The 24,001-nt window shown below is 43.4% G+C and overlaps 4 protein-coding genes across 5 annotated transcripts in view; 2 read left to right on the top strand and 2 right to left on the bottom strand.

Annotated features, from left to right (window-relative positions):
* The window catches only part of LOC117144427 (guanylate cyclase soluble subunit beta-1), a 43,390-nt gene extending 35,974 nt beyond the window's left edge, over positions 1 to 7,416 (bottom strand). For both annotated transcript variants that reach the window (XM_033309569.1, XM_033309570.1), the window contains exons 1-3: positions 7,145 to 7,416; positions 4,352 to 4,452; positions 3,421 to 3,494 (exon numbers count right to left, since the gene is read on the bottom strand). In XM_033309569.1, the coding sequence (XP_033165460.1) occupies positions 3,421 to 3,494; positions 4,352 to 4,354 (77 nt within the window). In that variant the 5' untranslated portion in view covers positions 4,355 to 4,452; positions 7,145 to 7,416. The remainder of the gene's footprint in view (positions 1 to 3,420; positions 3,495 to 4,351; positions 4,453 to 7,144) is intronic.
* A 4,001-nt stretch (positions 7,417 to 11,417) lies between these two features.
* Positions 11,418 to 13,840, top strand: LOC117145460 (adhesion G-protein coupled receptor G2). Its single transcript, XM_033311131.1, has 2 exons — positions 11,418 to 12,596; positions 12,659 to 13,840. Exons 1-2 carry the CDS (start codon positions 11,474 to 11,476, stop codon positions 13,804 to 13,806), a joined length of 2,271 nt encoding a protein of 756 aa, XP_033167022.1. The 5' UTR covers positions 11,418 to 11,473; the 3' UTR covers positions 13,807 to 13,840.
* A 655-nt stretch (positions 13,841 to 14,495) lies between these two features.
* On the bottom strand, positions 14,496 to 15,647 carry LOC117144647. The gene is made up of 2 exons (XM_033309945.1): positions 15,561 to 15,647; positions 14,496 to 15,165 (listed from the first exon to the last, which is right to left on the bottom strand). The coding sequence occupies exons 1-2, from the start codon at positions 15,579 to 15,581 to the stop codon at positions 14,743 to 14,745; spliced, it is 444 nt and encodes a 147-aa protein (XP_033165836.1). The 5' UTR covers positions 15,582 to 15,647; the 3' UTR covers positions 14,496 to 14,742.
* A 2,709-nt stretch (positions 15,648 to 18,356) lies between these two features.
* Positions 18,357 to 19,311, top strand: LOC117143933 (proteasome subunit alpha type-4-like). The gene has a single exon (XM_033308850.1). It carries the CDS (start codon positions 18,454 to 18,456, stop codon positions 19,225 to 19,227), a length of 774 nt encoding a protein of 257 aa, XP_033164741.1. The 5' UTR covers positions 18,357 to 18,453; the 3' UTR covers positions 19,228 to 19,311.
* Positions 19,312 to 24,001: the final 4,690 nt, after the last annotated feature.

The following is a 24,001-nucleotide window of genomic DNA, read 5'->3' as shown; positions in this document are numbered from 1 at the left end:
CGACTCGAATTTCCATAATGTCTGCCATGAAAATGCGATCGATTTTCGTGTGTTCGAGGGGGTGTGTAAAGCAATGTGAGTGTGGCAAACAGCAGGGAAAAAGACGTAATGCTGCGGGCGTGTGTGCGAATGTTCCTATGAATATCTAAAAAAAAGACGACATGGCCAAAAAAGTCAGGTCATTGGGTGAGTGGGGGAGTGTGGGAGTGTGGGCGACTAATGGCCCGAAGTAACCAAAAAAATAAGCTGAGCGCGTATCAAAGCCCGATATAAATACTTTTGCACAGATACCACGATGTGAGTGTACAAATGCGCTTTTAATGGCAAAGGATTCGCGAATGCCTGCAATCAAACGAGTGTCCTTAGCAGGATGCTTGACAAAATGCTGGCTGATTGCTTCTCCACCGCCGCAGCGCAGTTGATGGAAATTCCAGTGAAGCGCAATGAAGATTGATGGATTTTCAGTATTTGTCAGCGAGAATCTTCCCTTGAACTCAACTCCTTCTCCGCAGCAAAGCTAATAGGTCGCAAAAATGTTCGGTAAACGGCAATGGCACGTGTTGGCCTCAGAATTGCCTTAAATTTACATTTAATGTGACAAGTCGGCGCTGACGTGCTCGAGCAAGTTTTCTAGCCATTTATCAAACTCTAGGCTTGCTATTCACCTGCCCCTCTATGGGCGCGATGTAAATGGCATAAGATTCCGGGCAGCCAAAAGCTCTGGACACTTAACTAAATTAGTGATATCATTCCACACGCATTAAATCAGGCAAAAAGGATGAGGTCGAGGCATCGGAACCCATTAGCGTGAATTGGCGAGTGACCGGCAGCTGCGGCTCATATGACAGCTCAAACCATATGGCCACATAACCATAGGGTGTATATAGAGTTGACTGACATATTGACACACTCGCACAAAGGGCAAATCCAATTCCATCGGAGCCGAGCAGCTCAAACCTCAGCTCTCGCCTGCGGCCGAATTGTGGTCGTTGCTGTAAAGCATTTTATAGGCAAATCGATTTTTGTCTAAAGTGCCACAAACACGCACGTCGGCAGCAGGATAACAATAACAGGACTTTTGCAACAGCAGCAGATTAAAAGCTGAGGCAGGAAAAACAACAATAACGCGACTGGTCGACTGGTTGCTGTGTGTATTAGTTGAACAACTGGCACTACAGCCACTACGAGGAAAAGCCTCAATATTCAATTTGGAATCAAAATGATCTACTATTCCTTACATTGAATTGAAGCTAATACTATATAATGGGATAATTGGGGTCTAACAAATTCAGAAAAACTGATCTGAATCTGCTTTTTTGGGTTGTTTTATCAATGAGATATAATTTGAAAGCGAATGCAGTGCATATTTTTTGCCGTGCTGTGTTTAGCTGCAGAATCCTTAAGTTATCTGTTTGGTTTCATCTTTGCTTTAAACTGAGAGTCGGCTCCGTTTCCCCCTTTCATCAAGCATCTTGTTTGGGCAAATTAATGAGACCCATTTGCAGATTGATGTGCTGCAATTATGCTTCGGGACCAAGTAGCATAAAGCACTTAACGCACTGATTCTGATTAAGTGAGCGCAAACACGACCGGCGAGGCTGCGGAACAGGAGCTGGCTTTAAGGTCCTGGGAAGAGGCTTTAAAAGCAATCAGCAATGGGCTGACAAAGAGGTAGACCGACTACTGACTACCAACTATCTATCTATCAATGCGGTCAGCTGGGTGTCAATCAAGGCAAATGCCAATGCCAATGCCACGATGCCAAGGCGGGCAGAACCAGACGAACCCCTCCCCAGGGCCCCGTTCCCATTGTGGCCTTGGCTTTTCTATTCTTTTTCCTCGCTTTAATGATGGCTTTGACAATGCCTTCAAGTGCGAGGACGGCGACAAACGATGTGGCCCATCTGAGGAATGGGGACTGAGAGAGCAGAGAGACTGTGGCCCCGGGCTGAGGCCACAGGACATAGGACATAAGACATAAGGCGCAGGACTTGAGACCCCGTCTTTGTCTTGGCGCCTCAAGTGCTGGATAATGAGTTTGGTTCTCGCTGCAGCTATTTCCCTAGGCTCTGCGACTATGTCTACGACTGTGGCTGCCAACTAACTGCAATGTAATTAAAGTCATGTCAATGCCGACCCCATTGGCAGGCATTTAAATTGAAGGGCCGCCAGTGCACCGAGAGAAATTAAGAGGCAGCAGCCAAATATATATGTTAAAATATTCTTTCATTTCTATTTAAATTCCAGAATTTTGTATACCCAGTCGCAAGATTTCTAAAATATCAACCCATTTATAGCTGTCTTAAATGCCATAATTAATTGAATTAGCGCTTACTTATAACATCAAAGTTGGAGCCAGATGACAGTGTCCTGCGAACGTTGCTATTGTTACCTTTTCCTTTGGAGCAGACCCTTCTAATGAGAAAAGTTCGCCATGTTTCCCTCTTCTTCGCCATAATTAAAGGGTTGTCTGGGCCAGGATGCCGACACCCGATGCGATTCGCCCCTTGACTGCCCCAATTCATTAGCAATTTGTGAACGTGGCCAATACAAATGGCAAGTGACTTGCGGTTAAGCAATCAGAAATCATAAATCACGGCCAATTAGTAGAGGACTACTCCCTTGGTCTATGACTCAGGCTCACCCGCGCAGCCATGTAGCAATATCAATAACTTAATTAAGATAAATGCGAATCGCATATACCACATAGCCTGTAGTCACACTAACGCTCCCATAAACTCACCCACACACTTGCCAAAGGCGCGTGGCCTTTTCGGGGCGTTGATTTCCGCTAACTGAATACACTGACGAACAAGGGAAAACATTAACCCCATTCCGATTTTAGGTCAAGTCCCAGAAACCTCTTAGACTTAGCTTATATCATTGATACCTTAAATTTAATTGAGTTTGAATGCTTGGAATGTGAAAAGTATTTGTAAAAAGTGTTCTCTATCAGCTGTTCTAGGAGTGTAGATTTTGGCTGCACTCGCAGGCTGGAGCCCGTGGATCTCTGAGCCTGGGAAATCCGTGTACGCATTAATGCGACGCGTGTCCTGCTTGTTTATGCGCCACCAACAACAAGCGGCCTCGATTAATTTATGTATATCTCACTACGGCTTTGTGGGCGGGCCACGCCCAACGACTGAACGGCCATGTCCGATGTGAAAAATGGATAATTAGTTAATTGCGGTACGTGGCAGACAAATGTGGGGGAGTTATGTATTTTAGTTATTAATTAAGTGCGTGGCTGTTAATATGTTTGTGGGGGCACACAGCCTTGAAATGAATCGCAGGATATATTGGGTAATATGAGAATATATGCCAGGGAGACTGATTGGGTTTCTTATGCCGCTCACCATTTAATTGTCGTTTACTAATGAGTTTGTGTAACTGTTGACTTGGCACTTGAACGCTACTTACTTGATCTTCTCCCATATCTCCTCCCCGAAATGCTTCAGCACCAGCAGCTCCAAGGCGTAGTTAACGAAGCCATACTGCGATTGAAGGGAAAACAGTAACCGATTAGTATTTATGTTTATGGCTGCTCTTAAACAAACATCAATATTTTCACTCTAGTGTCTGGTGTATCTGGCCTGAATGATCTATATTGCCGTACTGGGCTCTTTCGAATCGTAAAAGCTGAAGCTCTTGGACTTTAATTACATTCCCAGACGGGACACAAGCTTTGATTCGAGTCGATAAATTTGAAATATGCGAAACCAATAGCGATTGCGCATTTTCATTTCGTTTAAATGTATCCGAAAAGCACTCAATTTGATTTGTTGTGCGAAATCAAACCCTCAAAGGGGCGGAAAGAAGGAGGGGGAGGCAGCAGACATACCTCTGCCATCCAGATACGCAGCACAATCAATCGCTTCCGCCGGAAGTAATACTAAACAAGCAAAACACTTGAAATATATTTACATACATTACGCATACGTCTAGTTGGCCACACATGAGGCTTCATCCTCGGGCCGCCAGTGTTTTCGCTTTTTGTTTGTGTCTGCTGTTGCTTTTCGGATTTTTTCCTGCAACCCGGGCTCTCAGCTTTGCTGTTCGGTTGTCTGATGAAGATGTATCTAACCGATATTTGATGTTTATTGCCTTTGTTGGGCGCATTGAAATGTTGTGGCGGTGCAGGAGAACAGAGTCCCAAGTGCCACACGCAGAAACAAGTAAAGTGAAATGATAAATAAGGTTGTTGGAAATGCTCCGAAAATCACAATCATTGGATTGCATATGTCAGCTCGAGGACTTTCTTAAGCAGCTGTGTTCATTTGAGAGCGAAATGTGTGATTGTTATGTGCTCTATTATCAGTTTTGATTGCTTTTTTAATTAAATGCCACTTACCATTTTAGAGCTTTTTTCTCTTCCGGTTTTCGCTTAATTGAAACGCTCTGCTGGCGTATTTAATTCACTTCACAACGAATATGTTCCAACGCATATCACAACTGAAATTGGACACCAGATTTCAATATTGATATTGCAATTTATTTCATTTTCGCGATTCGTCCGTCCGCCGTACGACTTTCACTGCTCCCCTGGGAGCGCGACAATGAAAATGTAATAAATTATATTTGTTTGCCCAACCGATATGACTGCTATGATAAACACAAAAAGTGTAATGAAATTTACAATGTAAACACTGCGGTTTGCGCAATAACGAGCGGAGCATGTGAAAGTGGAAATATATGAGCAGTGCTTTGGCAATGAAGGCGTTGGAGTGTTATTATTACACCGCTGCCATTTATGAATATTTTATGCGATATGCTGCCATTCTGCCATGATTATTTCCACTTTTTAATCTTTCAGGCCAAAATACGAAGGCTAACTTTAAGCGCCTACTTTAATCAAATATTTAAATGAGCGCAAACGAAAAGTCGGCCCAAGTGGCCCGGAGCATTTCCCAAACTTGACAGCTACAATTTTTAGGGCCATTTCTGCTGCCACGCTGTTACATCTGCATTTTTGCGGGCTATACAGCGGTGTATGTACATATGTGCTGTTTGTTGCATGCCACATGCAACACGTGCGGAAGGCAAAGGCACCATACACCGATGCACCAATAGAAAGGCACACCGACAACCCGCAGCTCAGCCATCAACTGGGTCACAATTTAGTCGAGGTAAATGGGGGCTTGGAGTCCGCTTGGCCGAATCCTTGGATGCCCTGGACTCCTTCCTTACTAAATAAATGACAAATTAAATTTTGTGAAAGAAATAATAGCCCATCATTCAAGTAGAAACTATAGATTATTACTTCTACATCTCTTCAGATAATATACATTTTAGTCTTAAATACCATATGAATAGGGATTCCTTGACTTATTTTTAAAAAATCGCAGAGTAGCGCCAAAATGGCAGAATGGCGTTTTTGAAACAAAGCTACAAAGTGTGCATACGTCTGGCTAATTACACAAAAGTCGGGCCAAAACAGGTAGCGCACACACTTTTGGCCAAGAAATTTATGCGCCACGACGAGTGCAGGGCAATTAAGGCACTGCGAACGTTGAGTTCTCGCGGAGTTTGGAGCTCGGGCTTGGGAGTTGCCCAGGGAATGGGTCGCCTTGGGGCAGGATTGGCATAAGCGAGTGGAGCACAAAATGGCAGCCCTGGCCGGAAAAGTTACCTCCAATTGAAAAGAGGAAAACTTGGCCTGCAAAGCAATGATAAGTTACGCGGGGAAAAGCACAGTGAGTGCGGCGAGCCGTAAGGGATTTCCACCTGCCAGCCGGCAATGCTTTAAATACTTTAAACAAACCAGCCAGCGAGCGGAGAAAATATCGATTTTCGCCCATCTTGGCAGACATTTCTGTAGCCATTAGGAGCCTCGTCATAAGATATATGAAAGTACACAATGTGTACATGCCTGTTGTTCGTTTGGCCATTGGTATGTAACTGCTAGACTTTTTCCGCCCCATGTTTGCTCACTGCGATTGCCAAATAGGGAATATTAATCAGGAGAGCGTTCCACCGGCAATACCTATTTGCGAATGACCTCGGGGCCTCTGACATCCTTCCAATTGAGCGAATTTTAATTACGTGCAGCATTTGGCATTTTGATAATGGTAAGGCACTGTCAACAGAAGGTCCTTGTGCTATTTTCGTGCCAGTCGAGAGAGAGACAAGAGTGTAAATAAGTCTCGATTCCCAGGGCTTTGCAAATTGTTTGGCCAGGCTTATTGGGGAAGGGGCCGAAATTTCTTCGATGGGGCCATTTGTCACTGCTATTTGGCGATGACGGGCACGCCATTTGATAATTGCGACAAAATGACGCCGCTGCGAAAGTAAAAACAAAACGATATTTACTCGGCCCAGTTGAAAAAGTCCCCCTTCCTTTTCCCCAAAGGCCCGTCGTTCCGCCTGTCAATTTAGCGCTAAACTGACAATAACTGAGTTAATGATGAGCCTGCCATTAGGCCGGCGCAAAATGAGGCACAGTGCACACAACATGGCCACGGAACGGCCACAGGATGTGGATGCCGTGCTCTCCGCAAAAGTTGAGTTTGTACACTGAAAAATAATATCATAAAGTCATCAGCTGGCCGAGCGAAAAAATATTTTGCTGCCTGATCTAACTGAAAATATCCTATAGTTATTAACAATTATTTTCCATTTATTTGTTTGTTTAAAGCAATAATCGAAATATTAGATTTCCTAACAACTTCTTATTACACAGGCTAATGAATTTAGACCTTGCTTTTTTTTGTGCAGTGCATCTTTTGGGTAAAGGGAACTGAGCGGAAAATGCGGCAAAAGCAATTGTACATTCAACTTGGTGTCCGCCTGGGCATTTATCAAATATAATGGTCATTCACTATCGTCCGACCAACTAAAACAACTGTCAGCAAATTGCCGTGGGCACGCAAAGCTGAATGTCTAATAAACTTTGACATATTGAGGCAAATATTTCTATTTGGCAACTTTTGCAGAGAGAATCGCAGAACCTCATAAATTAAGGACAATGATAGCGTGAACCAAAATATCCGTCCGGGAACCAAAATAAATTAGAGCGCACAGAAGTATGCTTTAATATCCGGGGCCAACTGGAATGGCATTGTGTGTGTGTGTGTGTGTGTGGCGCATTCGCTTATGTATGATTCACAAAAAACAAAGCATGTGTGTGTGTGGGTGGATAATTTACATTTGTTTGAGCCGCGCGATTCCTTTTATTGGACGACGATTCCCTCGGCTTTTGTTTATTTGCAACTTGTGATTTATCTGTGTGTTTGCTGCTTTCTTTTTTAGCTTCTTTCTCCGGGGCCTGCTCTCACTCCCGCAATAACTTTCCACTTTCACTGGCCGCTTCGTATGATAAGAAACGCGACACGCGCGCGCGACTTTTCCCAAGGAGTTTTCCCAGTCCGCTACGATTTTCCGCCGCACTCTGTCCGCCGGAGTGAACAATTCGCCTGAATCAGCCGTCGACGACTGAGCGCTTCCTGCCGAAGGAGCGCCGTATTAAAGGCGGCTCGCAGGACACTTGTCCGCTTTTCCTTTGTCGGCTGCCACCCACTCAGCTGTTTGTTGTTGCGGGTCGTCGGGAAAGCTTTTCGAGACCAGAAGCTCGCTCTCGAGCTCTATCTCGCTCTAGCATCTTCGGCTACCTGCCAATAGATGGCGTCTGCCTGACTTAAAAGAAAAGTATATAAACTAAAGAAGGTTTTAAGTATAGGTAGTATTTTTTTTAATTAGAATAAGCTAATTAGAAATTATTCATTTACCCAATCTAATAATTATAATAAATATAGGGATCATAATAATAAATCATAAATATTAAAAACTTTATATATATATATAAGCAGATACATTTTGAAAAGTGTCTTAGTTTGATTTGTTGGATGCGGATCAAATCACCCGCTCAATTTTCCCCGGCAAGTGTTTGCTTTGCATTCGCTTCTCCAGCGCCACCTCGCACCAACTTCCGTTTCCGGCGTTATTTATTGCCATTCTTATTTACTTTCCTGCTGATTTCTGTAACTTGCCGCCTCAGTCAATGGCTCACGCATAATTTACCTACGACAATGGATTTTCGGGCAGCTCCAGTCAAGCAGATGAACATTTCGGCGCTCCAGACGCAGCAAATAAATTAGAGACACTTGCAGTGCAAATGGTAAACAGAAGTGCTCGTACGGTACGGTAATTGAAATTGAATGGGTGGGCGGTCCGTGGTCTGGTGGGTGGCGGGGTGGCAAGGTCGACCAATGGGGCGCACTGGGGCGTGGCTAAACAAGCACCTGTTAGCGACAAAACACCAAGGCAAACCCACTCGGAAAACCGCAACACCGGCCGTTGCAGAGTGCATCAATCGGATATTCATGTGCGCTTAAGCGCTGCATAAATTAATTACTCTCCGCAAACATAATTAAATGCATTGTCCAAGTTTTAATTGTGCTGGCTTTTGGCGCCGTTTATTCGCTCCCCAGCACCGCGGATCGCACACAGGTCGAAAGAGCACCCGCCAGCAAAGGCAGAGGCATTTGCTCACTGACAGGACATCGCTGGCGGTGACGTTGAAGGAGGAGCAGGAGCTGGCAGTCAGGTAACCAGGTATCATAGTGAATGCGCTGCCTGCAGACTGTCAAAGTCATTGTCAGTCTGCCGGGGGCTATGGCTCTACATAATCACAAAAACTACGCCGGGATACCTCTTACCCTTTCACCCATTCATGGTTACCACGAAACCAAAAGGAAGGCAAAATACTGACAACGAAGTTCCGAATACCCTAAGGTAAAAACTTTAAAATCAAAATATAGGGATGATAAATGTTTTTAGCTTACAACAACGTTAATTTATTTTATATTTTTTTATCTTTAGCCCAAGTTATAAAGTTAAGGTACGAGAAAGATGACCGAAGACTCGAAGACCTTCTGTTCTGGACACTTGAGGTCGTAACTAGTCATCCTTTTGATTCGGTTTCAGTTGGGTGGGCACTGGTAAGGGAGCTGTAGATAACCGCGAGTTAAAAGAAGCCAACTAATCGAGAGGTCCTGCCAACATTGTGCTGGGGAAATGGAGCGCGTTAGTTGCAGGAGAAAAATACGTACAGCCCCTGGACTCTAATCAAGTTCGGTTGCCAGAAGATGACTATCGGGCTGGCATTTAATTAAGAGGCCGAAACGAAGAAAGGGTTACCAAACTTTGATGGCATCTCAATTGCTATTGCTGCACACGCCATCTAGAGTCTCAAAATATTCCATTCTGTTTCGTTTTTTTATTTGTTTTTTTGTTTTTGGGCGGTGCCCAGCGGGCGTAACTAGCGCATTGAGACAAAGAACAAGTGCATCAGGATAATCGCATCACACTTGAGTAAATAAATTCCTGAAGTGGAACCAACTTTGCCGGAGCACTCCGCACAGCCGAAACATGTCTTCTATGACAATGAAAAGAAGGACCCTCTGCAGCTGCTTCGTCCTGCGTCTTTTTGTGCCGCTTTACGTGCCAGTGATGATATTGCTTCTGAGCCAAAACGAAAACTGGGGAAAAATGTTGCCATAGAAATGAGTATTCCAGCGTTCATCTACTCAAAGTTGGTCAAACGACCAATTTTAAAAATAATGTATGGCCTTCTTAAGCACTTTTCGAACGCCCAACTCAATAATAGTTATTCTCGCTAGCTGGTTTAATATTTAACTACCTAGAATGGCCACCACAAATGTGTTCGTATCTTACACTACTTATTAACTACTAATTTACAAACACACGCTTACCAAGCACAAAATTCATATGGTTGGAATTTAATCGCACTGAGGTGCAGACATCTGTGATAATACTTCTCAGTTGAGGTAAATAATATCCTTGCCACATCATGACATCTCTCAATTGTTGCATCTTCCACTCGCATCAATAATAATTGAATCCAAATACTGCCAGTTGACCACAGCTTAGTGATTTGCAAGAACTGTAAACCAAGTGCCAGAGGTCACAGCCATCTCATTAATCTGCATGGATTGCAGCAGGGTTATTCAAAGTTCTTGAGTGGTAGACTCAAAGGTAATGCATATGAATAATTATAGATGTAGTATTAATTCTACAATAGTAGGGGTGAATGTCATGAATAGCTCGAGTGGTTTTTCTTATCAACTCGACAACTCACAGGTGTATAGGAACAGTAGTACAGACAGAGCAATTCATCAACTACAGCTCTGCTTCATCTTCTGCCGCCATTGACAGATGATGGGGGTTCGCGAGAGTCTAGACTCTGAATTGTCGGAAAATATTCAGACTCGTTTCTACAAGCGCGCGCGAGTTCTCCAAACTCGAGTGGGGCTACTCAGAAAGTGAAAAAATATCAAGTGATCATTGACGATGTTGGTGGCAGCCATTCAAGTAGCGCATCTAATTATTCACGCCGTTAATTCCATCGACGGATTGGATCTTACGAGCTGAGAGGAGAGCACTGGCAAAAATTACGTGGATTTCGGTGTATTCAGTTCCTTAGTTTTAATAACTTAGCAGACAAATTGTATCCATGTTTCTGTTGAAATCTAAAAAATACACCCGTTGGTTCTTCAATTGAAATGCTCACCTTATCTCCAAAGATAAAAATTTCACAGCTTGAACAAGAGAACATTATTTTATATCTGAATGCAAATATTTGAATATCTCTATCTCTACCTTCTAGCTGTTAGTAAGGGAAGTATCTAAAGGTGGCTGCTTATCATACATAGTCATTGTTGTTGACAGCCCCTAGCTACTGATCAATGCATGCATATGCTTATGGCAACTAGCAACTCAAAGTTCGTGTTTAATTATCGTTGCAATTTTAAAATCAGAGAGAATAACAAAAACATTCAGAAATGGTAGACACTGTTAGCCAAAAGAAAAAAAAAACAGATTTTTAATTTATTTGTAATTCCTATTAGTTTTATCGATGCATGCAATGGTGTTGAAAAAGAGGCAATTAAACTTTATCAATTCGGAGAATCTCACTTTTATGCGATGAACCAATTATCATTATTGTTGGGTGTATATCTAAATTTGATAATTACCATTTAGTTCTTTATCAGGGCTATTTGTTTTTTTTTTTTTTGTTTTTAATTAGGAAGTTCCCCTGATAAAAAATGTGATCAAAGTAAACATAACTACTGTGTATAAATAATACCCATTATAAAAGGGGTTCGTTCTACTTTCGAGACTTTCGCTGAGCTTGTTGTATTCAAAGATATTTTGAAAAGTATTCTTAACACTCAGAAATAACGCACCGTTCGACCTTTGAAGATGCTGCAATTCTTATCGTCGACCGCAGAACAAGTTGACCTTGAGCTCTGCTCGAAGTAGACCAGCAACTCAAATACCCAGCTAGAACAGCGAGGAAAGTGGCAATTCTTGCAGGCCCTATTTACAGGGATGGGGAGAGGAAAACTCGTTTTATCGCCACTCGCATTTTATCTCCGCCTCGTCAGTCGATCGCGGAGCTTCGGGAGTGCGACATCGCAGCCTGCGCTTGAATTGGGTAAAAATAGATAGCAGTATGCTGCTGTTTCTCTGGTGGATTGCTGGCTATATAATACTCGTATCTGGAGGTACGAATCCCCCCCCGTACGGCCTGGATCAGCCGAATGTGGCCCGGTGTCTGGACTACTGCCACCTGAAGAACTTGCGCTTCCTCCTCTGCGTGGACGCAGATGGTCAGCTGTCGCACAATCCCTACAAGGACTGCAACCGAGGATTCTGCAAGGCCGAGGACTTTGAACTGGAATACGAAACGGAGGAGGGCAAGGAGAAGCGAATCAATCGCGTGGAGAAAACGAGAGTTGGGCAAAAGGCCAATCTAAGGGATCTATGCCTGAACGAAAGGGGAATACCCATCCGACGGAGGTGCCAAATTCGCAATGGGAATAGAGTTTGGCAGAGCTTGGATCACGTGACCTGTAGGTCGGCACCGGAACTCAGCTCAAGTATAAACCTTCTCGCTGTGAAGAGCCCTCCGGATATGATTAGCCAACTGAGTAACCTCCTGACTCAGACTCAGGAGAAACTGGCCGCCGCCGATGTCTTCAGTATTTCGGAGATATTCGATTCCCTGGTCAAAAAACCGGAAAGAAATGCTGCAGTCGTAGGGGACTTGATGAAGATATGCCAAAAAGTGATGACTACAGACAATGAAACCCTTCGTGTTTCAGCTGACGCTAATGCAACAAATGCCCTCCTTAGCAACTTCGAGGATTATTTGGATGAGCTCAGTCCAACAATTTTAAAGTTAAACAGCACTATTTTTGCAAACAGCACTGAGTTCACATTCCATCCCTTTTTTGACATGGGTGTTATTGTTCTAAAGACGAGCGAACTCAGAGTATTCTTCGTGGATCCAGAAGTGAGAAATGTGAGTGGGATAGTGAACTTCTCTGGTGGCAATACGTCGCATTTTGAAATGCTTCACCTATCGGATAATGAGGAAGATATAAGGTCCATGGAGAATCTAGAAAGTGCGGTCTTTATTCCCGAAAAACTATGGAGTCAACTGAAGAAGAAGGGAGCCTCTTACTTAGTTTTTAAAGTCTATACTCGAGATGCACTCTTTGTGGAGACGGAAGAGGAAGTCAAACGACGGCCAACTAGTAATGTTATATCCATAACTATACCAGGATTGAATGGTGAGTGTGTTTTGGGGTAAAATTATGGCATTTATGTTGTAATTCAAAAATCTTTTCTTAAGATAACAAGCTACCTGGAAAGTTGCCATTTTTCCTGCGCAATGCAAAAGCGAATGAAACTCAATTTGAAGGAGGATGTGGTTACTGGAACTATGAGACCTGGCTTAGCGATGGAATATCCACTTGCGGTGTTGGCAGCTTGGAAGCCTCATCGCACCCAGTGATCCTCTGCCATGCGGATCATCTGACCCAGTTTACATTTCTACTGGGAGTCAGCAAAATGCAGGCAGGTGTGGACACCAATGAAGATGATGATCACTCCTTGGATGTAATCACCAATGTGGGCTTGACCCTTTCTCTGCTGGGCCTCCTTATGATCTTTATAACTGCAGCCGTTTTTAAGAGCTTCCGGACCCTAGCCTCCACGAAGATATTGCTGAATCTTTGTGCTGCCCTGGGTCTGCAGTTGCTCTTCTTCCTGATCCTGAGTCAAAGCCATTTGCTGGAGCAGCTGGAACAATCTGAGTCGGAACGGTGTACCCTGGTGGGAGCAGTGATGCAATATCTACTCCTGGTTGTCTTCAGCTGGATGTTTATCATTGGATTTCTGCAGTATCAAAGATATGTGAGGGTCATTGGAGTTAATCACCCACGACATTACATACTAATGTCGGCTGTGGCGGCCTGGTCATTGCCACTTATACCCACCTTGTTGGTGGTTTTTCTGGAACCCGGTTCCTACAGGCCCAATAATTCCTCAATGGACTATCCCATCCTCTGCTATCCTTCTGGCTATGGCTTAAGTCTGGGAGTCATACTGCCTATTGGTGTTATCACGGTGGCCAATGCAATATTGGTGGGATACATCTCCTGGAGTGTCTATACAGCCCTGTTCAAACGTGACCTAATCTTCAAGCAACTGGGCCTGTTCGTGCTACTCTTCTTTCTTTTGGGAATAACTTGGATTTTTGGACTGTGTACATACTTCGATTTCGGAAGGATCTTCGCCTATTTGTTCTGCCTGACAGCCACTTTACAGGGATTCGTTTTATTCCTTTACTTCATAGTATTTAACAAAGAAAACCAGCGGGCCTGGTTGGGTCTCTGTTGCAATTCGAGCAAGAAGAGAAATCAGGAAACTATACAAATGCCCACTGACTCTATTTTGCAAGGCCTAAGCCATTCATCAACAAACAGTACTAGTATTTAAGTACATAAGCCTACGTAATATTAAGTTTATGTTAGGAAAACAAAATGTAAATAAATTCTACATAGTACCTATAAATTTACTTGTAAATTATTGTGGATAATCTGATTCATTTTCCTGTACAGCAATACAAAAAGTTAGTTGAGAATAACTTTCACTCATAACATAACATGTATGCAATGCACCATAATGTTTGCTGGCTGATTATACAATCTGCAATCTCTAATCTTGGTATCCATGTCAACCGCTTATCATACCCCTTGCGTAGAACATGAAAAGTAAATTAGGGGCCAGTCATCCGATAATGATTCATCAGACTTTTCAAATAAAACCCGAACGTAAATATTGGGGTTCATTACATTACCAAAGAACTTCCAAGTTTTGCCATTTTACTTCTGAATAAATAATATCTGTCAGTGAGCTTTAGTATAGGCAAAACCAAGCTTTTAGTATTACTTTCCAAACTTACTCAAAGACTAAACCCAACAAGCGAAGCTTTAAGCTTTTGATTACAGCTGCCAGATAAACGTTAACCGGTTTTGAATACAGCTTTCAACCGTTTCGAGCCAAGTAGTTCCCCGCTCACTTCAAATTTATGACTTCTAATTTATGTAAATGAGATGACAACTTAGTTTTTGGTGAATGTATTTCATAGATTACGACGGCATGTGGCTGAGTCTTAGTTTCGGATTTATTGGATGCGATAAGGTCGGAAGTCTTAGTCACGGACCCCGGGATGTGGTGGCTTAATTTAGATTAGCGAACTTGGGCCTTAACGTAAACAACTAAACTATTGCTAGACTAGCGCTAGGAACCAGTAAGCTTAAAGCCAATTAGCCAACTACTGGTTGGGCATTAAGTATCGGGTATCGGCATTCCGCCGGAACTTGTTTTCGAACAACAAAAGGCAAGCCGCCGCCCAAGATTCATATATCAGCCTCAGCGCTTTATCACCAGCAACCGCAGCGGTATGTAAGAGCTTCCGGGTACCACATCCTTGCCCTCGGGCAGGAACTTGTGCGCGTAGTCCTTCGGAGTGGGCGTGTTGGGCGGCAGGGCGTAATCGAGGACGTTATCCGAGGCCGCGCCGGAAATGGCGGGCGTGCGAACCACCCACAGTTGCATCGCTAGCGGTTTTTTCTCCGCCGGCACTTCCGATTTCCCCAGCTGCACATTGGCGCGGCGGGAGAAGTGGGCCTGCTCCGCCTGCTGGAAGCGCTCCAGGTGACCTTGAATTATCCGTCGCAACTGAGCCATCGTGCTGGGCGGGGGCGTGCCGTAGACATAGGCTCTGGCGGGGGGGCGTGGCAGGTAGTCCCGACCAGAGGTGGCGGCACTTGCCACTGCCATTAGGGTTAACAGCTGCAAGACAAATTACACTCAATTAATAATATATTTAAATAAGCACGATAACTGCGTCCGAATGTCTAACCTTTTAAAACGTTAATGCTTTTAAGCGCCAACCTTGGTTTTGAATAAACACGCAGCCTTATCTTAAAAGTTAAATAAATTAGTTGCAAAATTTTCAAAAAGACAGTTGAGTTCAGTTTGAATGGGATCGAACATTTATTATTATTTTTTAAAAGTCACTAAAAACTATTTTCTATAAATAGTTGAATAGCAAACGGATTAGAAACTCGTACATTTTTTATGAATCTCGCAAGAAACACATTGGAAAATATGAAACTAATTCGAACTAGTTCAATATATGAATAGCATTTGTATCCATCTCAATTTCCTTTCGGCTGTAAGCTTACCCAAACAAAAGTCCTGTACATGGTCCGTAAATTCGTATCCAACACTTTGTTTTCGAGGGGCAGTTCCCACTCTAAATTTTCGACCGATCTCCAGTTAACTCAGCAGCAAACTGAAGCGGTCCGAGCTTCTGCTCCGGCGACTCGCTTCAAGTTCAGGGTCTAGTCTCATGCATTTACATAATTTCTACCAACTAGTCAGCGAAGCCAGTCGCAGACATTCTCCGTTCTCCGTTCTCCATTCTCTGATTTGTATAAAATCTGATTCTGTTTTTTCGGCACTGGCACGTGATTTATGCATTTGGCAGTCCAGTTGGATCGATCACGAGGTGCCGTCAGATCTGGACAAACGAGGGTCCAAGCCCCTGGGAGATACCATCGCGATCTTTGCCATTTTTTGTTGACCACCAAGGAGATCCAAGTGATAGATTTGTGGGTCTCGTTTTCGGGCTTAGACTTTGGGGCGACTCTTTGGCTGTTCACGCCATTATAATTATGCAAATTCGTCTTGATTCGGCTGCATAAATCAACTTTATGAGTGCTCAGTTTACATGGGCTCGGCTCTTCACCTAGTAATTTGCATACAAGTTTCTATAAAGATATATTAAGTGAGCTTCCTTTGTAGTGCGTTCATAATAGCAATCGATGTATTTATATTGATTTTTAATCGACGCCTCTTTGTGCCAACAATGCGCATTAAAAGCGCGTCGATCGTTTGTCTTGCCATTTGATACGTCTAGAGAGTGATTCTCTAACATGGTTTTTGATCCCAAGATGGACAGACAGCCACAAAAGAAACCATAATGCGATTCATATGCTAAGCCATTAAATTGTGGTCGTGCAATAGTTGTTCGACCTGCCTGTGATCGATTGAGATGTTGAAATGGCCGATGATCAATCTATTGAGCAGATTAACATATATATACCTCGCAACCTGGTAAATGATCTTTGAACACTTTTATGACTACTCGATTGATTGTTAAATGTTAATCAGCAGAGCAGAATAGGAGCAGTCGCTGATGTGTTTTTCTATTGATCGATTATGCTAGTTAAACTGTTTACAATCACCATAAATTAAGGTACAAAGCTATTAGTTAAATGTTAAATTAAATTAGACCTTTTCCCTTTTCATCCAATATACATCGTTTGTGGCTTCGGCTTCCGGAAGTGGGTGCAATTTTAGTTCTTGCGCCAAAAGGTTGGGGTTAATATTCGATGAGTCAGCGAAACGGAAACGGAAACGCAATTAAAGCTCAACGACTGCGACTGGCAATCAGCTTGTGGCTGCATTACGTAATTACGGATTTGCAAGATTACGTAAAATGCAAATATCGACTCGATTGCATTAGCATTTTGATTTATATGCAAACGGAGGGGTGTCTGCATACCTCTTTCCCGCAGGACTGTATTTTACTATGTAATTACTATGTAAATTATTTATGCAATTAATTTAACAAACTCGACTCAACTCGGACTGACACTCAACGCGAACGTGGCCCACATGTCCGTCGCCAAATCCATATTGATGAGGGTCGTTTCCGGCTCAGCTCTTCGCACTCTTTCATATTTCATATGCCGTATGAGTTCTACAAGGGGCGCATCATAATCAGCCATAACCACCAGCTCTTCTCCTCATTTTTCTGCTGATTTGAGTCCAGCTGGCGCTGAGTGCTAAATCCTCTGTCACATACGCTCCACGTTTGGGGATTCGTCTGTCAAAAAATAAACAAAGAAGGCGGCTCACAAAACATGGAAACGTGGCCGAAATGGTCAGGCATGAATGCTACGTAATGAGTTTGATGGGCTTTTGAACCAAACCAAATTGCAGACAGGCATTTTATTTTTATTCCGATACCGATTTCGATTTGATGATGCTGCCAGGACTCGGGACATGGCAAGGGGATGCATGTAGCAGCAAATTGAGTTATGGCCCCGGTTGCCTCATATTTTATGCATGGCAAGGGCAAGCGAATTGCTTTCCAATCGACTTGGCGCACTCCACTTAAGACCCACTTTTGCCCGTTTTCCAGGGAGTGGCATCATTCCAGCCTTTTGGGTGCGGAGAGTCCAGACAGACCCATTACCATTACCTAATCACCAATCGGGATCGTAATATGGATCATCGATTTTATACTGCACTGGCACGACATCCTTTTCGGCTTCTCTCCTCAGTATTTTAGTTGGGGCAATCCAGATGTTGAATGAACTTATTGGCCAGCGCGAAACTAATTAAGATAGTTTGCCGACTGCAGTCAATTGGAAAAGTGACAGAGCTCTCCGTGGGCTAAAGTTCGACATTAATGGAGTAGCGTCTGCGGCCCAGAGGCATTGGTTTACCTTTGACCTTTGGCCCCGTTCATAATTTATACCTCCTGGACCGCTCGACAACTCCCCGCTGGCAAATCATTTATCATAACGCAGAGCTGTGCCTCAAATTTGCGAGTGACAGCCGAGCCTTTCCATTTACCACAGGAAAAATAAGAGGCATTTTGCATATTTAATAAGTTTATGCGCTTTGTGCAATAATCCCCAAAGCCACATACAATTTTCGCTGCGGGAAATGAGAATAAATGATGCTTAAAGGGAATGGAAAAGTAGGTGAAAATTTTTTATTTTTTGCAGCATTTTGTACGTTTTACTTACAAAAATGCATTTACTTTTGAAAAAATATATGAAAAAATAGAGCAATCTCAAAAAGAAAGAACGCTACTACATTTAACAAAGTAAACAATTTTGAATTTGAAAAACGTTTGTATTTTTTGTATTGGCCATGAGATCTAGAATTCCTGCTAATCTAGTACGTGGAAACTTCTCGTTTGCCCCACATATTTTGTAGCTATCAATCCATATCCAAGTTTCAAGTATTCTGCTGTATATTTTTATATTTTACCAAACGATGGCGCGTCTGTACGATTCCCGCACCACGATCTTTTCACCGGAGGGCCGCCTCTACCAGGTGGAGTATGCGATGGAGGCCGCTTCGCAGTCGGGCACATGCGTGGGCATCCTGGCCAAGAACGGAGTGCTGTTGGCCACTGAACGAAGCGTTGACAAGCTCATGGACACCAGTATTCCTGTGCCAAGAATCTCGTGGTTGAACGAGGACATGGCCTGTTGCGCCACGGGCAACACGGCGGATGGTAACGTGCTGGTTGCCCAACTGCGATTGAGCACCCAACAATATCTTGTCAACTTCGGTGAGATGATTCCTTGCGAGCAGTTGGTCAGGAGCCTGTGTGACATCAAACAGGCGTATACGCAATATGGTGGCAAGCGACCGTTCGGGGTATCCCTTATCTACATGGGCTGGGATCGCCGCTTCGGGTTCCAGCTGTATCAGTCCGATCCGAGTGGAAACTACAGTGGCTGGAAGGCCACCTGCATTGGCCGCAAGTCAGGGGCAGCCTTGGAAATGCTTCAGAATGAACTATTCAGCAAGGGTTACGTATGTCCTTCGCTCGAGGAAGCCAAGGACGTAGCCATCAAGGTCATGGGCATGACCTTGGACAGAGGTAGCTTGACCCCCGCAAACCTGGAAATTGCTTCCATACAGCGTTTCTGTGACACCACTGTCTTTCATATTTTAGAAAAAAACGAGATCCACCGCCTAATCGAAAGGTATAACATTTTGAAGAAGCGGGTCGTAAGGCGAAAATATTTAAGTCATTAGTTACTTTCGAAAAAACGTTTATATTATGTTTGATTATCTGTTACATTTTACTACAACAAAATGTTACAATTAAAACTCAATTGTTTCCAGCCAGCCAAACCTCATATATTCAAAAGTATTCAAAAAACTTCGACCACTTAAAAGTAGAAAAGTATGGGTACAGACAGTAGAATCATGAGAGCTTTATCTTTTTATATGCCGCATTTCACGCCTGAATTATTTATAACATGCAGTTGTTTTATGGCAGTGGCTAAATCAGAACCGAACTAAATAAACACACTTTGTTGCATATTTTTTGGTTCAGTGTGCAGATAAGCCAATCTCGATGGAGTTGTATGAAAATGCGGCAACACAGTCTCATTTTGACGCAATTCCCGGGGGCCATTTTGATGCGGTGTGGTTTTTAGCGACCATACGGTTTATTTATATACACATTATGTGAAATATGCAAATCGCAGGCCAGTAAAACTGAAAATGGAGGGGAATAGTTGCAGCTTAGGTACTGTAGACGCTACATTTGGACTTTAGATTGCCAGGGAGCTTCTGTGTTTTCCTTCGCAAAAGTTGAGCGCTCATGTGCAATAAACTTGGTAGTTTCTACGACTTTCAGCACGCCTGGAAAACTGAATAGCAGATACCTTGTCTGCTTGAAGTCACGCTGGATAAACAATGCAAATAGCTTTTCTGCTGCAGAAATATTTAAATTCCTTTATGGCTCACGTCAAAGTTATACACCGTACTCTCGCATTTTCCGGCGAGTAGCTCTAAGTGGCCCCTTTTCCGCAGAAGGGAATATAAATTTACACTTGTCTACATTTTTTCACACCGGCTAAGTGTTTGCTCAGCCAAGGGAAAAAAGAAGGAGTCCAGAGAGGAAAAGTCAAGCCAGCTGCAAAAAGAAAGAAATGCTTTCCTTCGAGGCGAGTTTTCATTTTCTTGTTGTGTCCTGTGAGAGCAAACAATCGCACGTGAAACGCTGCAGGAATTTCAATTAACTTGTTAGCATTTCACGCTTTATGAACTTTAAACAAAGCAACAGACAGCAGACAAATACAACTAACAGCGACTTAAAAGCTAATTTATGTTTAACTTCTAATGAAATGGCACCCCTTGTGTCCAAGTGTTTGCCAGCTTTCTTTCTTCCACGGAATTGGCAAGGGTTCAATGCAACCGGTGGCATATAACCCCTTACTCAGACAGGATTCCCAAAAAGAGTTGGGCCATCTACTCAGCCAAATCCCCTCAAATACACAGCCTATCTATTCATCGGAGTGTAATCAAATTAATCGCATACTTGCGCCTACTTCAGCAAATAACCGTAATGTGCCTACGTAATTATTACTCTCGACAGGACCACAAAACATATGTGTGGATATCCCTCTGCACTGAGCGAAAGAAATATTCAATTTGGGGAAAGAGCTTTTCAGAAACTAACTGAACTTTTGACTTATATAAATTTCCAATTTATTAAAATTTTTTTTAATGCCACTGAATTTGGTTAATCAAAATCCAAAAGGCTGGAAGACGAATGGTAAACAATCAAACATTTTCTTTCCGTGTATCATTAATTCGGCTTGACTGACAAATGTGGTCGTGCTGCTTTCTTCTACTCCTCTGATATTTATCTCGCGCTGAAAACCTCATCAGGCTTAAGCGCATCGCTTAATTGCCCACAATTCTGTGAGTATGTGTGAGTATCTGTGTGAGTGTGAGTGCGTTTGCCGAACACACACTCAAATAACTTCATTTGGACAATCTGACATTCGTTGGGGCTGCTGTTTTATGGGGCAAACAAAGCTCAAAACGTAAACAAAGGCTGGCATTAGTGTCCATTCCGTTTACACGAGTTTCTCGAGGACATTACTCCTTTGTTACCCCATGACAACCTAATTTGAATGCGCCCACGTGTTCTGGGCTGTATAAATATTTAAGTTCTATTTTTGCTAATTTTTGCGTGCAAAATTAAACGCGCTGACCTTTTCGTCCCATCACAAAAACAAATTTAATATTCTGATCCTGGGCAAAGAGCGACAGGGGAAAAGACAACTATTTATATAGCGAATTAATTCAACCTGTGAAGTGGCGGAGCAGTAACTCAGCCATTGCTGCCAAATGAATTGAAACACTTTTAAGGCAAATAGATTTCAGCCAGGATATTTCCAAAAGGCAGCCTATTTCGGCCTGTTTGCATAAATCTTATGCGCCATTAATTCCGGTCTTGAGTTTGCCTTTTTAATTAATTTCGCAGCGCACCTTTTGTGTTTTATGCGCCACCCTAATGACACTTTTATGGATTTGAATTTGCGAGCGCCTTTATAGTGCTTCCAAAAACACCTTTCGTCCCTAGAAGAACAGCAAAACTCAAGAGATGCCCAGACACGTTCCATAATGCCTAGAGAACAATGCGCCCAGGGGTTATCCCTATATATATAAATATGCATTATGTACGCCCAAAAATGCCAAAAAAAGACTGTGGATTTTGGCTGTTTGTAAGTCGCACTTCCGCTTGAATACCGTTCGAGTGCGTTGGATGCCGCCAACTGTTGGCAGTCCTTCGTCCTTCTTTGTGTCCAGCTAGTCTCTCCTTGGGACTACGTGGCTTGTGAGTAACGCATCGTTGCGTATACGCAACGTAAGCCGTGGCAGGCGGGGCATAGCAGCAACAGGATCTGCGCACAGCTGCGCAGGACCGCTCTCTTCAGCGCTCTCTTAGCCCAGTCTCTTTATGTCATTCGCCAACATATTAAAGCTGGCTTAGAGGACAACTTGCTGGCAGTGCAATTATGTCAGATGCTGGGCTGTGAAATCGAAACTGGCTGAGCATTTTAATTTCCCACAACACACCGCGTGGAATTTCAGCCAAAGATTTAATGGAACTTGTGCAGGCCTATCCAATTTCCGCTGACTTTTTATACTCAATTAACTTTAATTATTTCCAACCAACATAAAGTTGGCAGCTGACCAAGGACCAAGATCCCACACTACTCCTTGGACTTGACTAATTAAGTCCGGCCTCGCAAATTATTGATTACCATTTGGGGCATTTTACGCCAGGTAACTTAAATATTTAATGCTACATTCGTCCATGCCGGCGACTCATAAAGTGGACAGCCGCACTTCGGGATCGCTGAATCCTTCAATAAGAACAATTTCGACTTAGGGTCACCCACAAGGACATCAAGTCGCTACGCTAATTTAATTTGCCTGGGCCTGCAATTCATTTGCCGAGTCATTGACTTTTAATGCACACATCCAAGACATTGTTGTATGTTTGCTAACTTGTTGCCAGTCTTTGGCTTGACTTGGCTTACATATATTGCCAAGTCTCGGGTCGGGACCTTGGCTCCAACGGAATGCTCAACGATTTGTTTCAAGTTGCGCATGATTTGAGCTCTTCTAGCCCAAACTCCAAGCCTTCGAGCGCACATTTAATATTAATGCCCGGCCTTCAGCTTTTTTGAGGCTTTAAACCAGACACCCCAAAAGTTGGGTTCGCAGAGCCCAAATTAACTCTGGCCATAAAAGAAGCAAATGCGATTTCCATGTAGTGCCCGTGCACCTAGGATCCGCTTTTAGTGCACTTTGAGTTTTTCGCTCGGCCAGGGCCGGTCGATTAATCTAACTGACAAGGGGCCATCAATCAGCATCGGTTGTGCAATCAGTGAAAAAGCATGGGCAGCTCCAATCTCCTTCGCCCTACTCATAATTAAGGCGCGAACCCAATCGATAAGAACGCTCCAATGAGCCGAGGGCCAGGTAACTTGGCTTTAAAGCCCTCCCTTTGGTCCCTTTACTGCTTTCAAGTTGCCACGGCCATTAATTTCGAAGCACTCCGGCAGATTCGTTTAGACAATAAATATCCGACCGCTGGGGGCGGTGAAAATTCACAGAGGTCGTTATTTTTGGGCAATGAAATGTTTCACACCTGCCGTTCATCAAAACACGAGCCCGAAAAACACAAGAAATTTGGTTGATTACCACTAGGTAAATTTGTTGTAAAGTGCGCAAATTAATATCGTCGGCAGTTAATGAGTTTAATCATCGAACTATGAGACATTTCGGCAGAACCTACAATAATCCATTTCTATCATTGTATAGCTTATATACCTGTACCCAAATGTTTTGTATGTATTATTTAAAGTGCCCTAATCGCCATTTCAGCGATTGAGGAGAGAGATGAATGGGCTTTATTGTGGCATTTCTTTTAGGTAAGCTAGGTCAGAAAAGACCCATCGATAAGACATCCTATCGGATGACAGGCAAAAATATGGGCCATTTGATTTAGGACAGCTGCGCAGTCTAATGCGGATTGGGGTCTTTAAGGCGGCTGGAGCAGGGATCTGGGGCCAAGTGGTTTGTTGGGGTCTTCCTGTGACATTCGGCATGACTTACAAATGGCGGATAACCGAAGATACGAGACACAATGCGAGCGAGTTAAATATGTTTTCGTGGCATTGTTGGACTCGTAAACATACAAGCCTTTGAGCCATTTCGGACCCTCTGCATTTGCATACGCCATTAAATATGCACAGCACACTGATTTCCCTGCCAGGATTCGCCAGGACTTCCATCCGCGCCGAAAACGAAAACGGACGACAGTAAAATGACCTGTATCATATGTGCGTATTTATCTCCGGTTGTCAGCAACAAGAGGAGCCACCACCACCCGGCACAGCCAACCCCAAATGGCAACATCGAATCAAACAAAAGGTCCTTGGGTGGGCTTTCCGGGCTCTCGTCTTATCTCCAGGTGATGGCTGCCGAGTCAGCGCCT

Source organism: Drosophila mauritiana, chromosome 3R, assembly GCF_004382145.1.
Source record: "Drosophila mauritiana strain mau12 chromosome 3R, ASM438214v1, whole genome shotgun sequence".
NCBI classification, from domain to species: Eukaryota; Metazoa; Arthropoda; class Insecta; order Diptera; family Drosophilidae; genus Drosophila; species Drosophila mauritiana.
Note: the sequence above shows the minus strand (reverse complement) of the source record. Positions and strands in the feature narration are given on the sequence as shown.

Coding starts and splice junctions, on each gene's coding strand:
- LOC117145460 (XM_033311131.1), top strand. CDS start 11,474: ATGCTGCTGTTTCTCTGGTGGATTGCTGGCTATATAATACTCGTATCT. Junction 12,597..12,658: donor AACTATACCAGGATTGAATG/GTGAGTGTGTTT, acceptor TCTTTTCTTAAG/ATAACAAGCTACCTGGAAAG.
- LOC117143933 (XM_033308850.1), top strand. CDS start 18,454: ATGGCGCGTCTGTACGATTCCCGCACCACGATCTTTTCACCGGAGGGC.
- LOC117144647 (XM_033309945.1), bottom strand. CDS start 15,581: ATGTACAGGACTTTTGTTTGG. Junction 15,166..15,560: donor TGTACAGGACTTTTGTTTGG/GTAAGCTTACAG, acceptor TTTGTCTTGCAG/CTGTTAACCCTAATGGCAGT.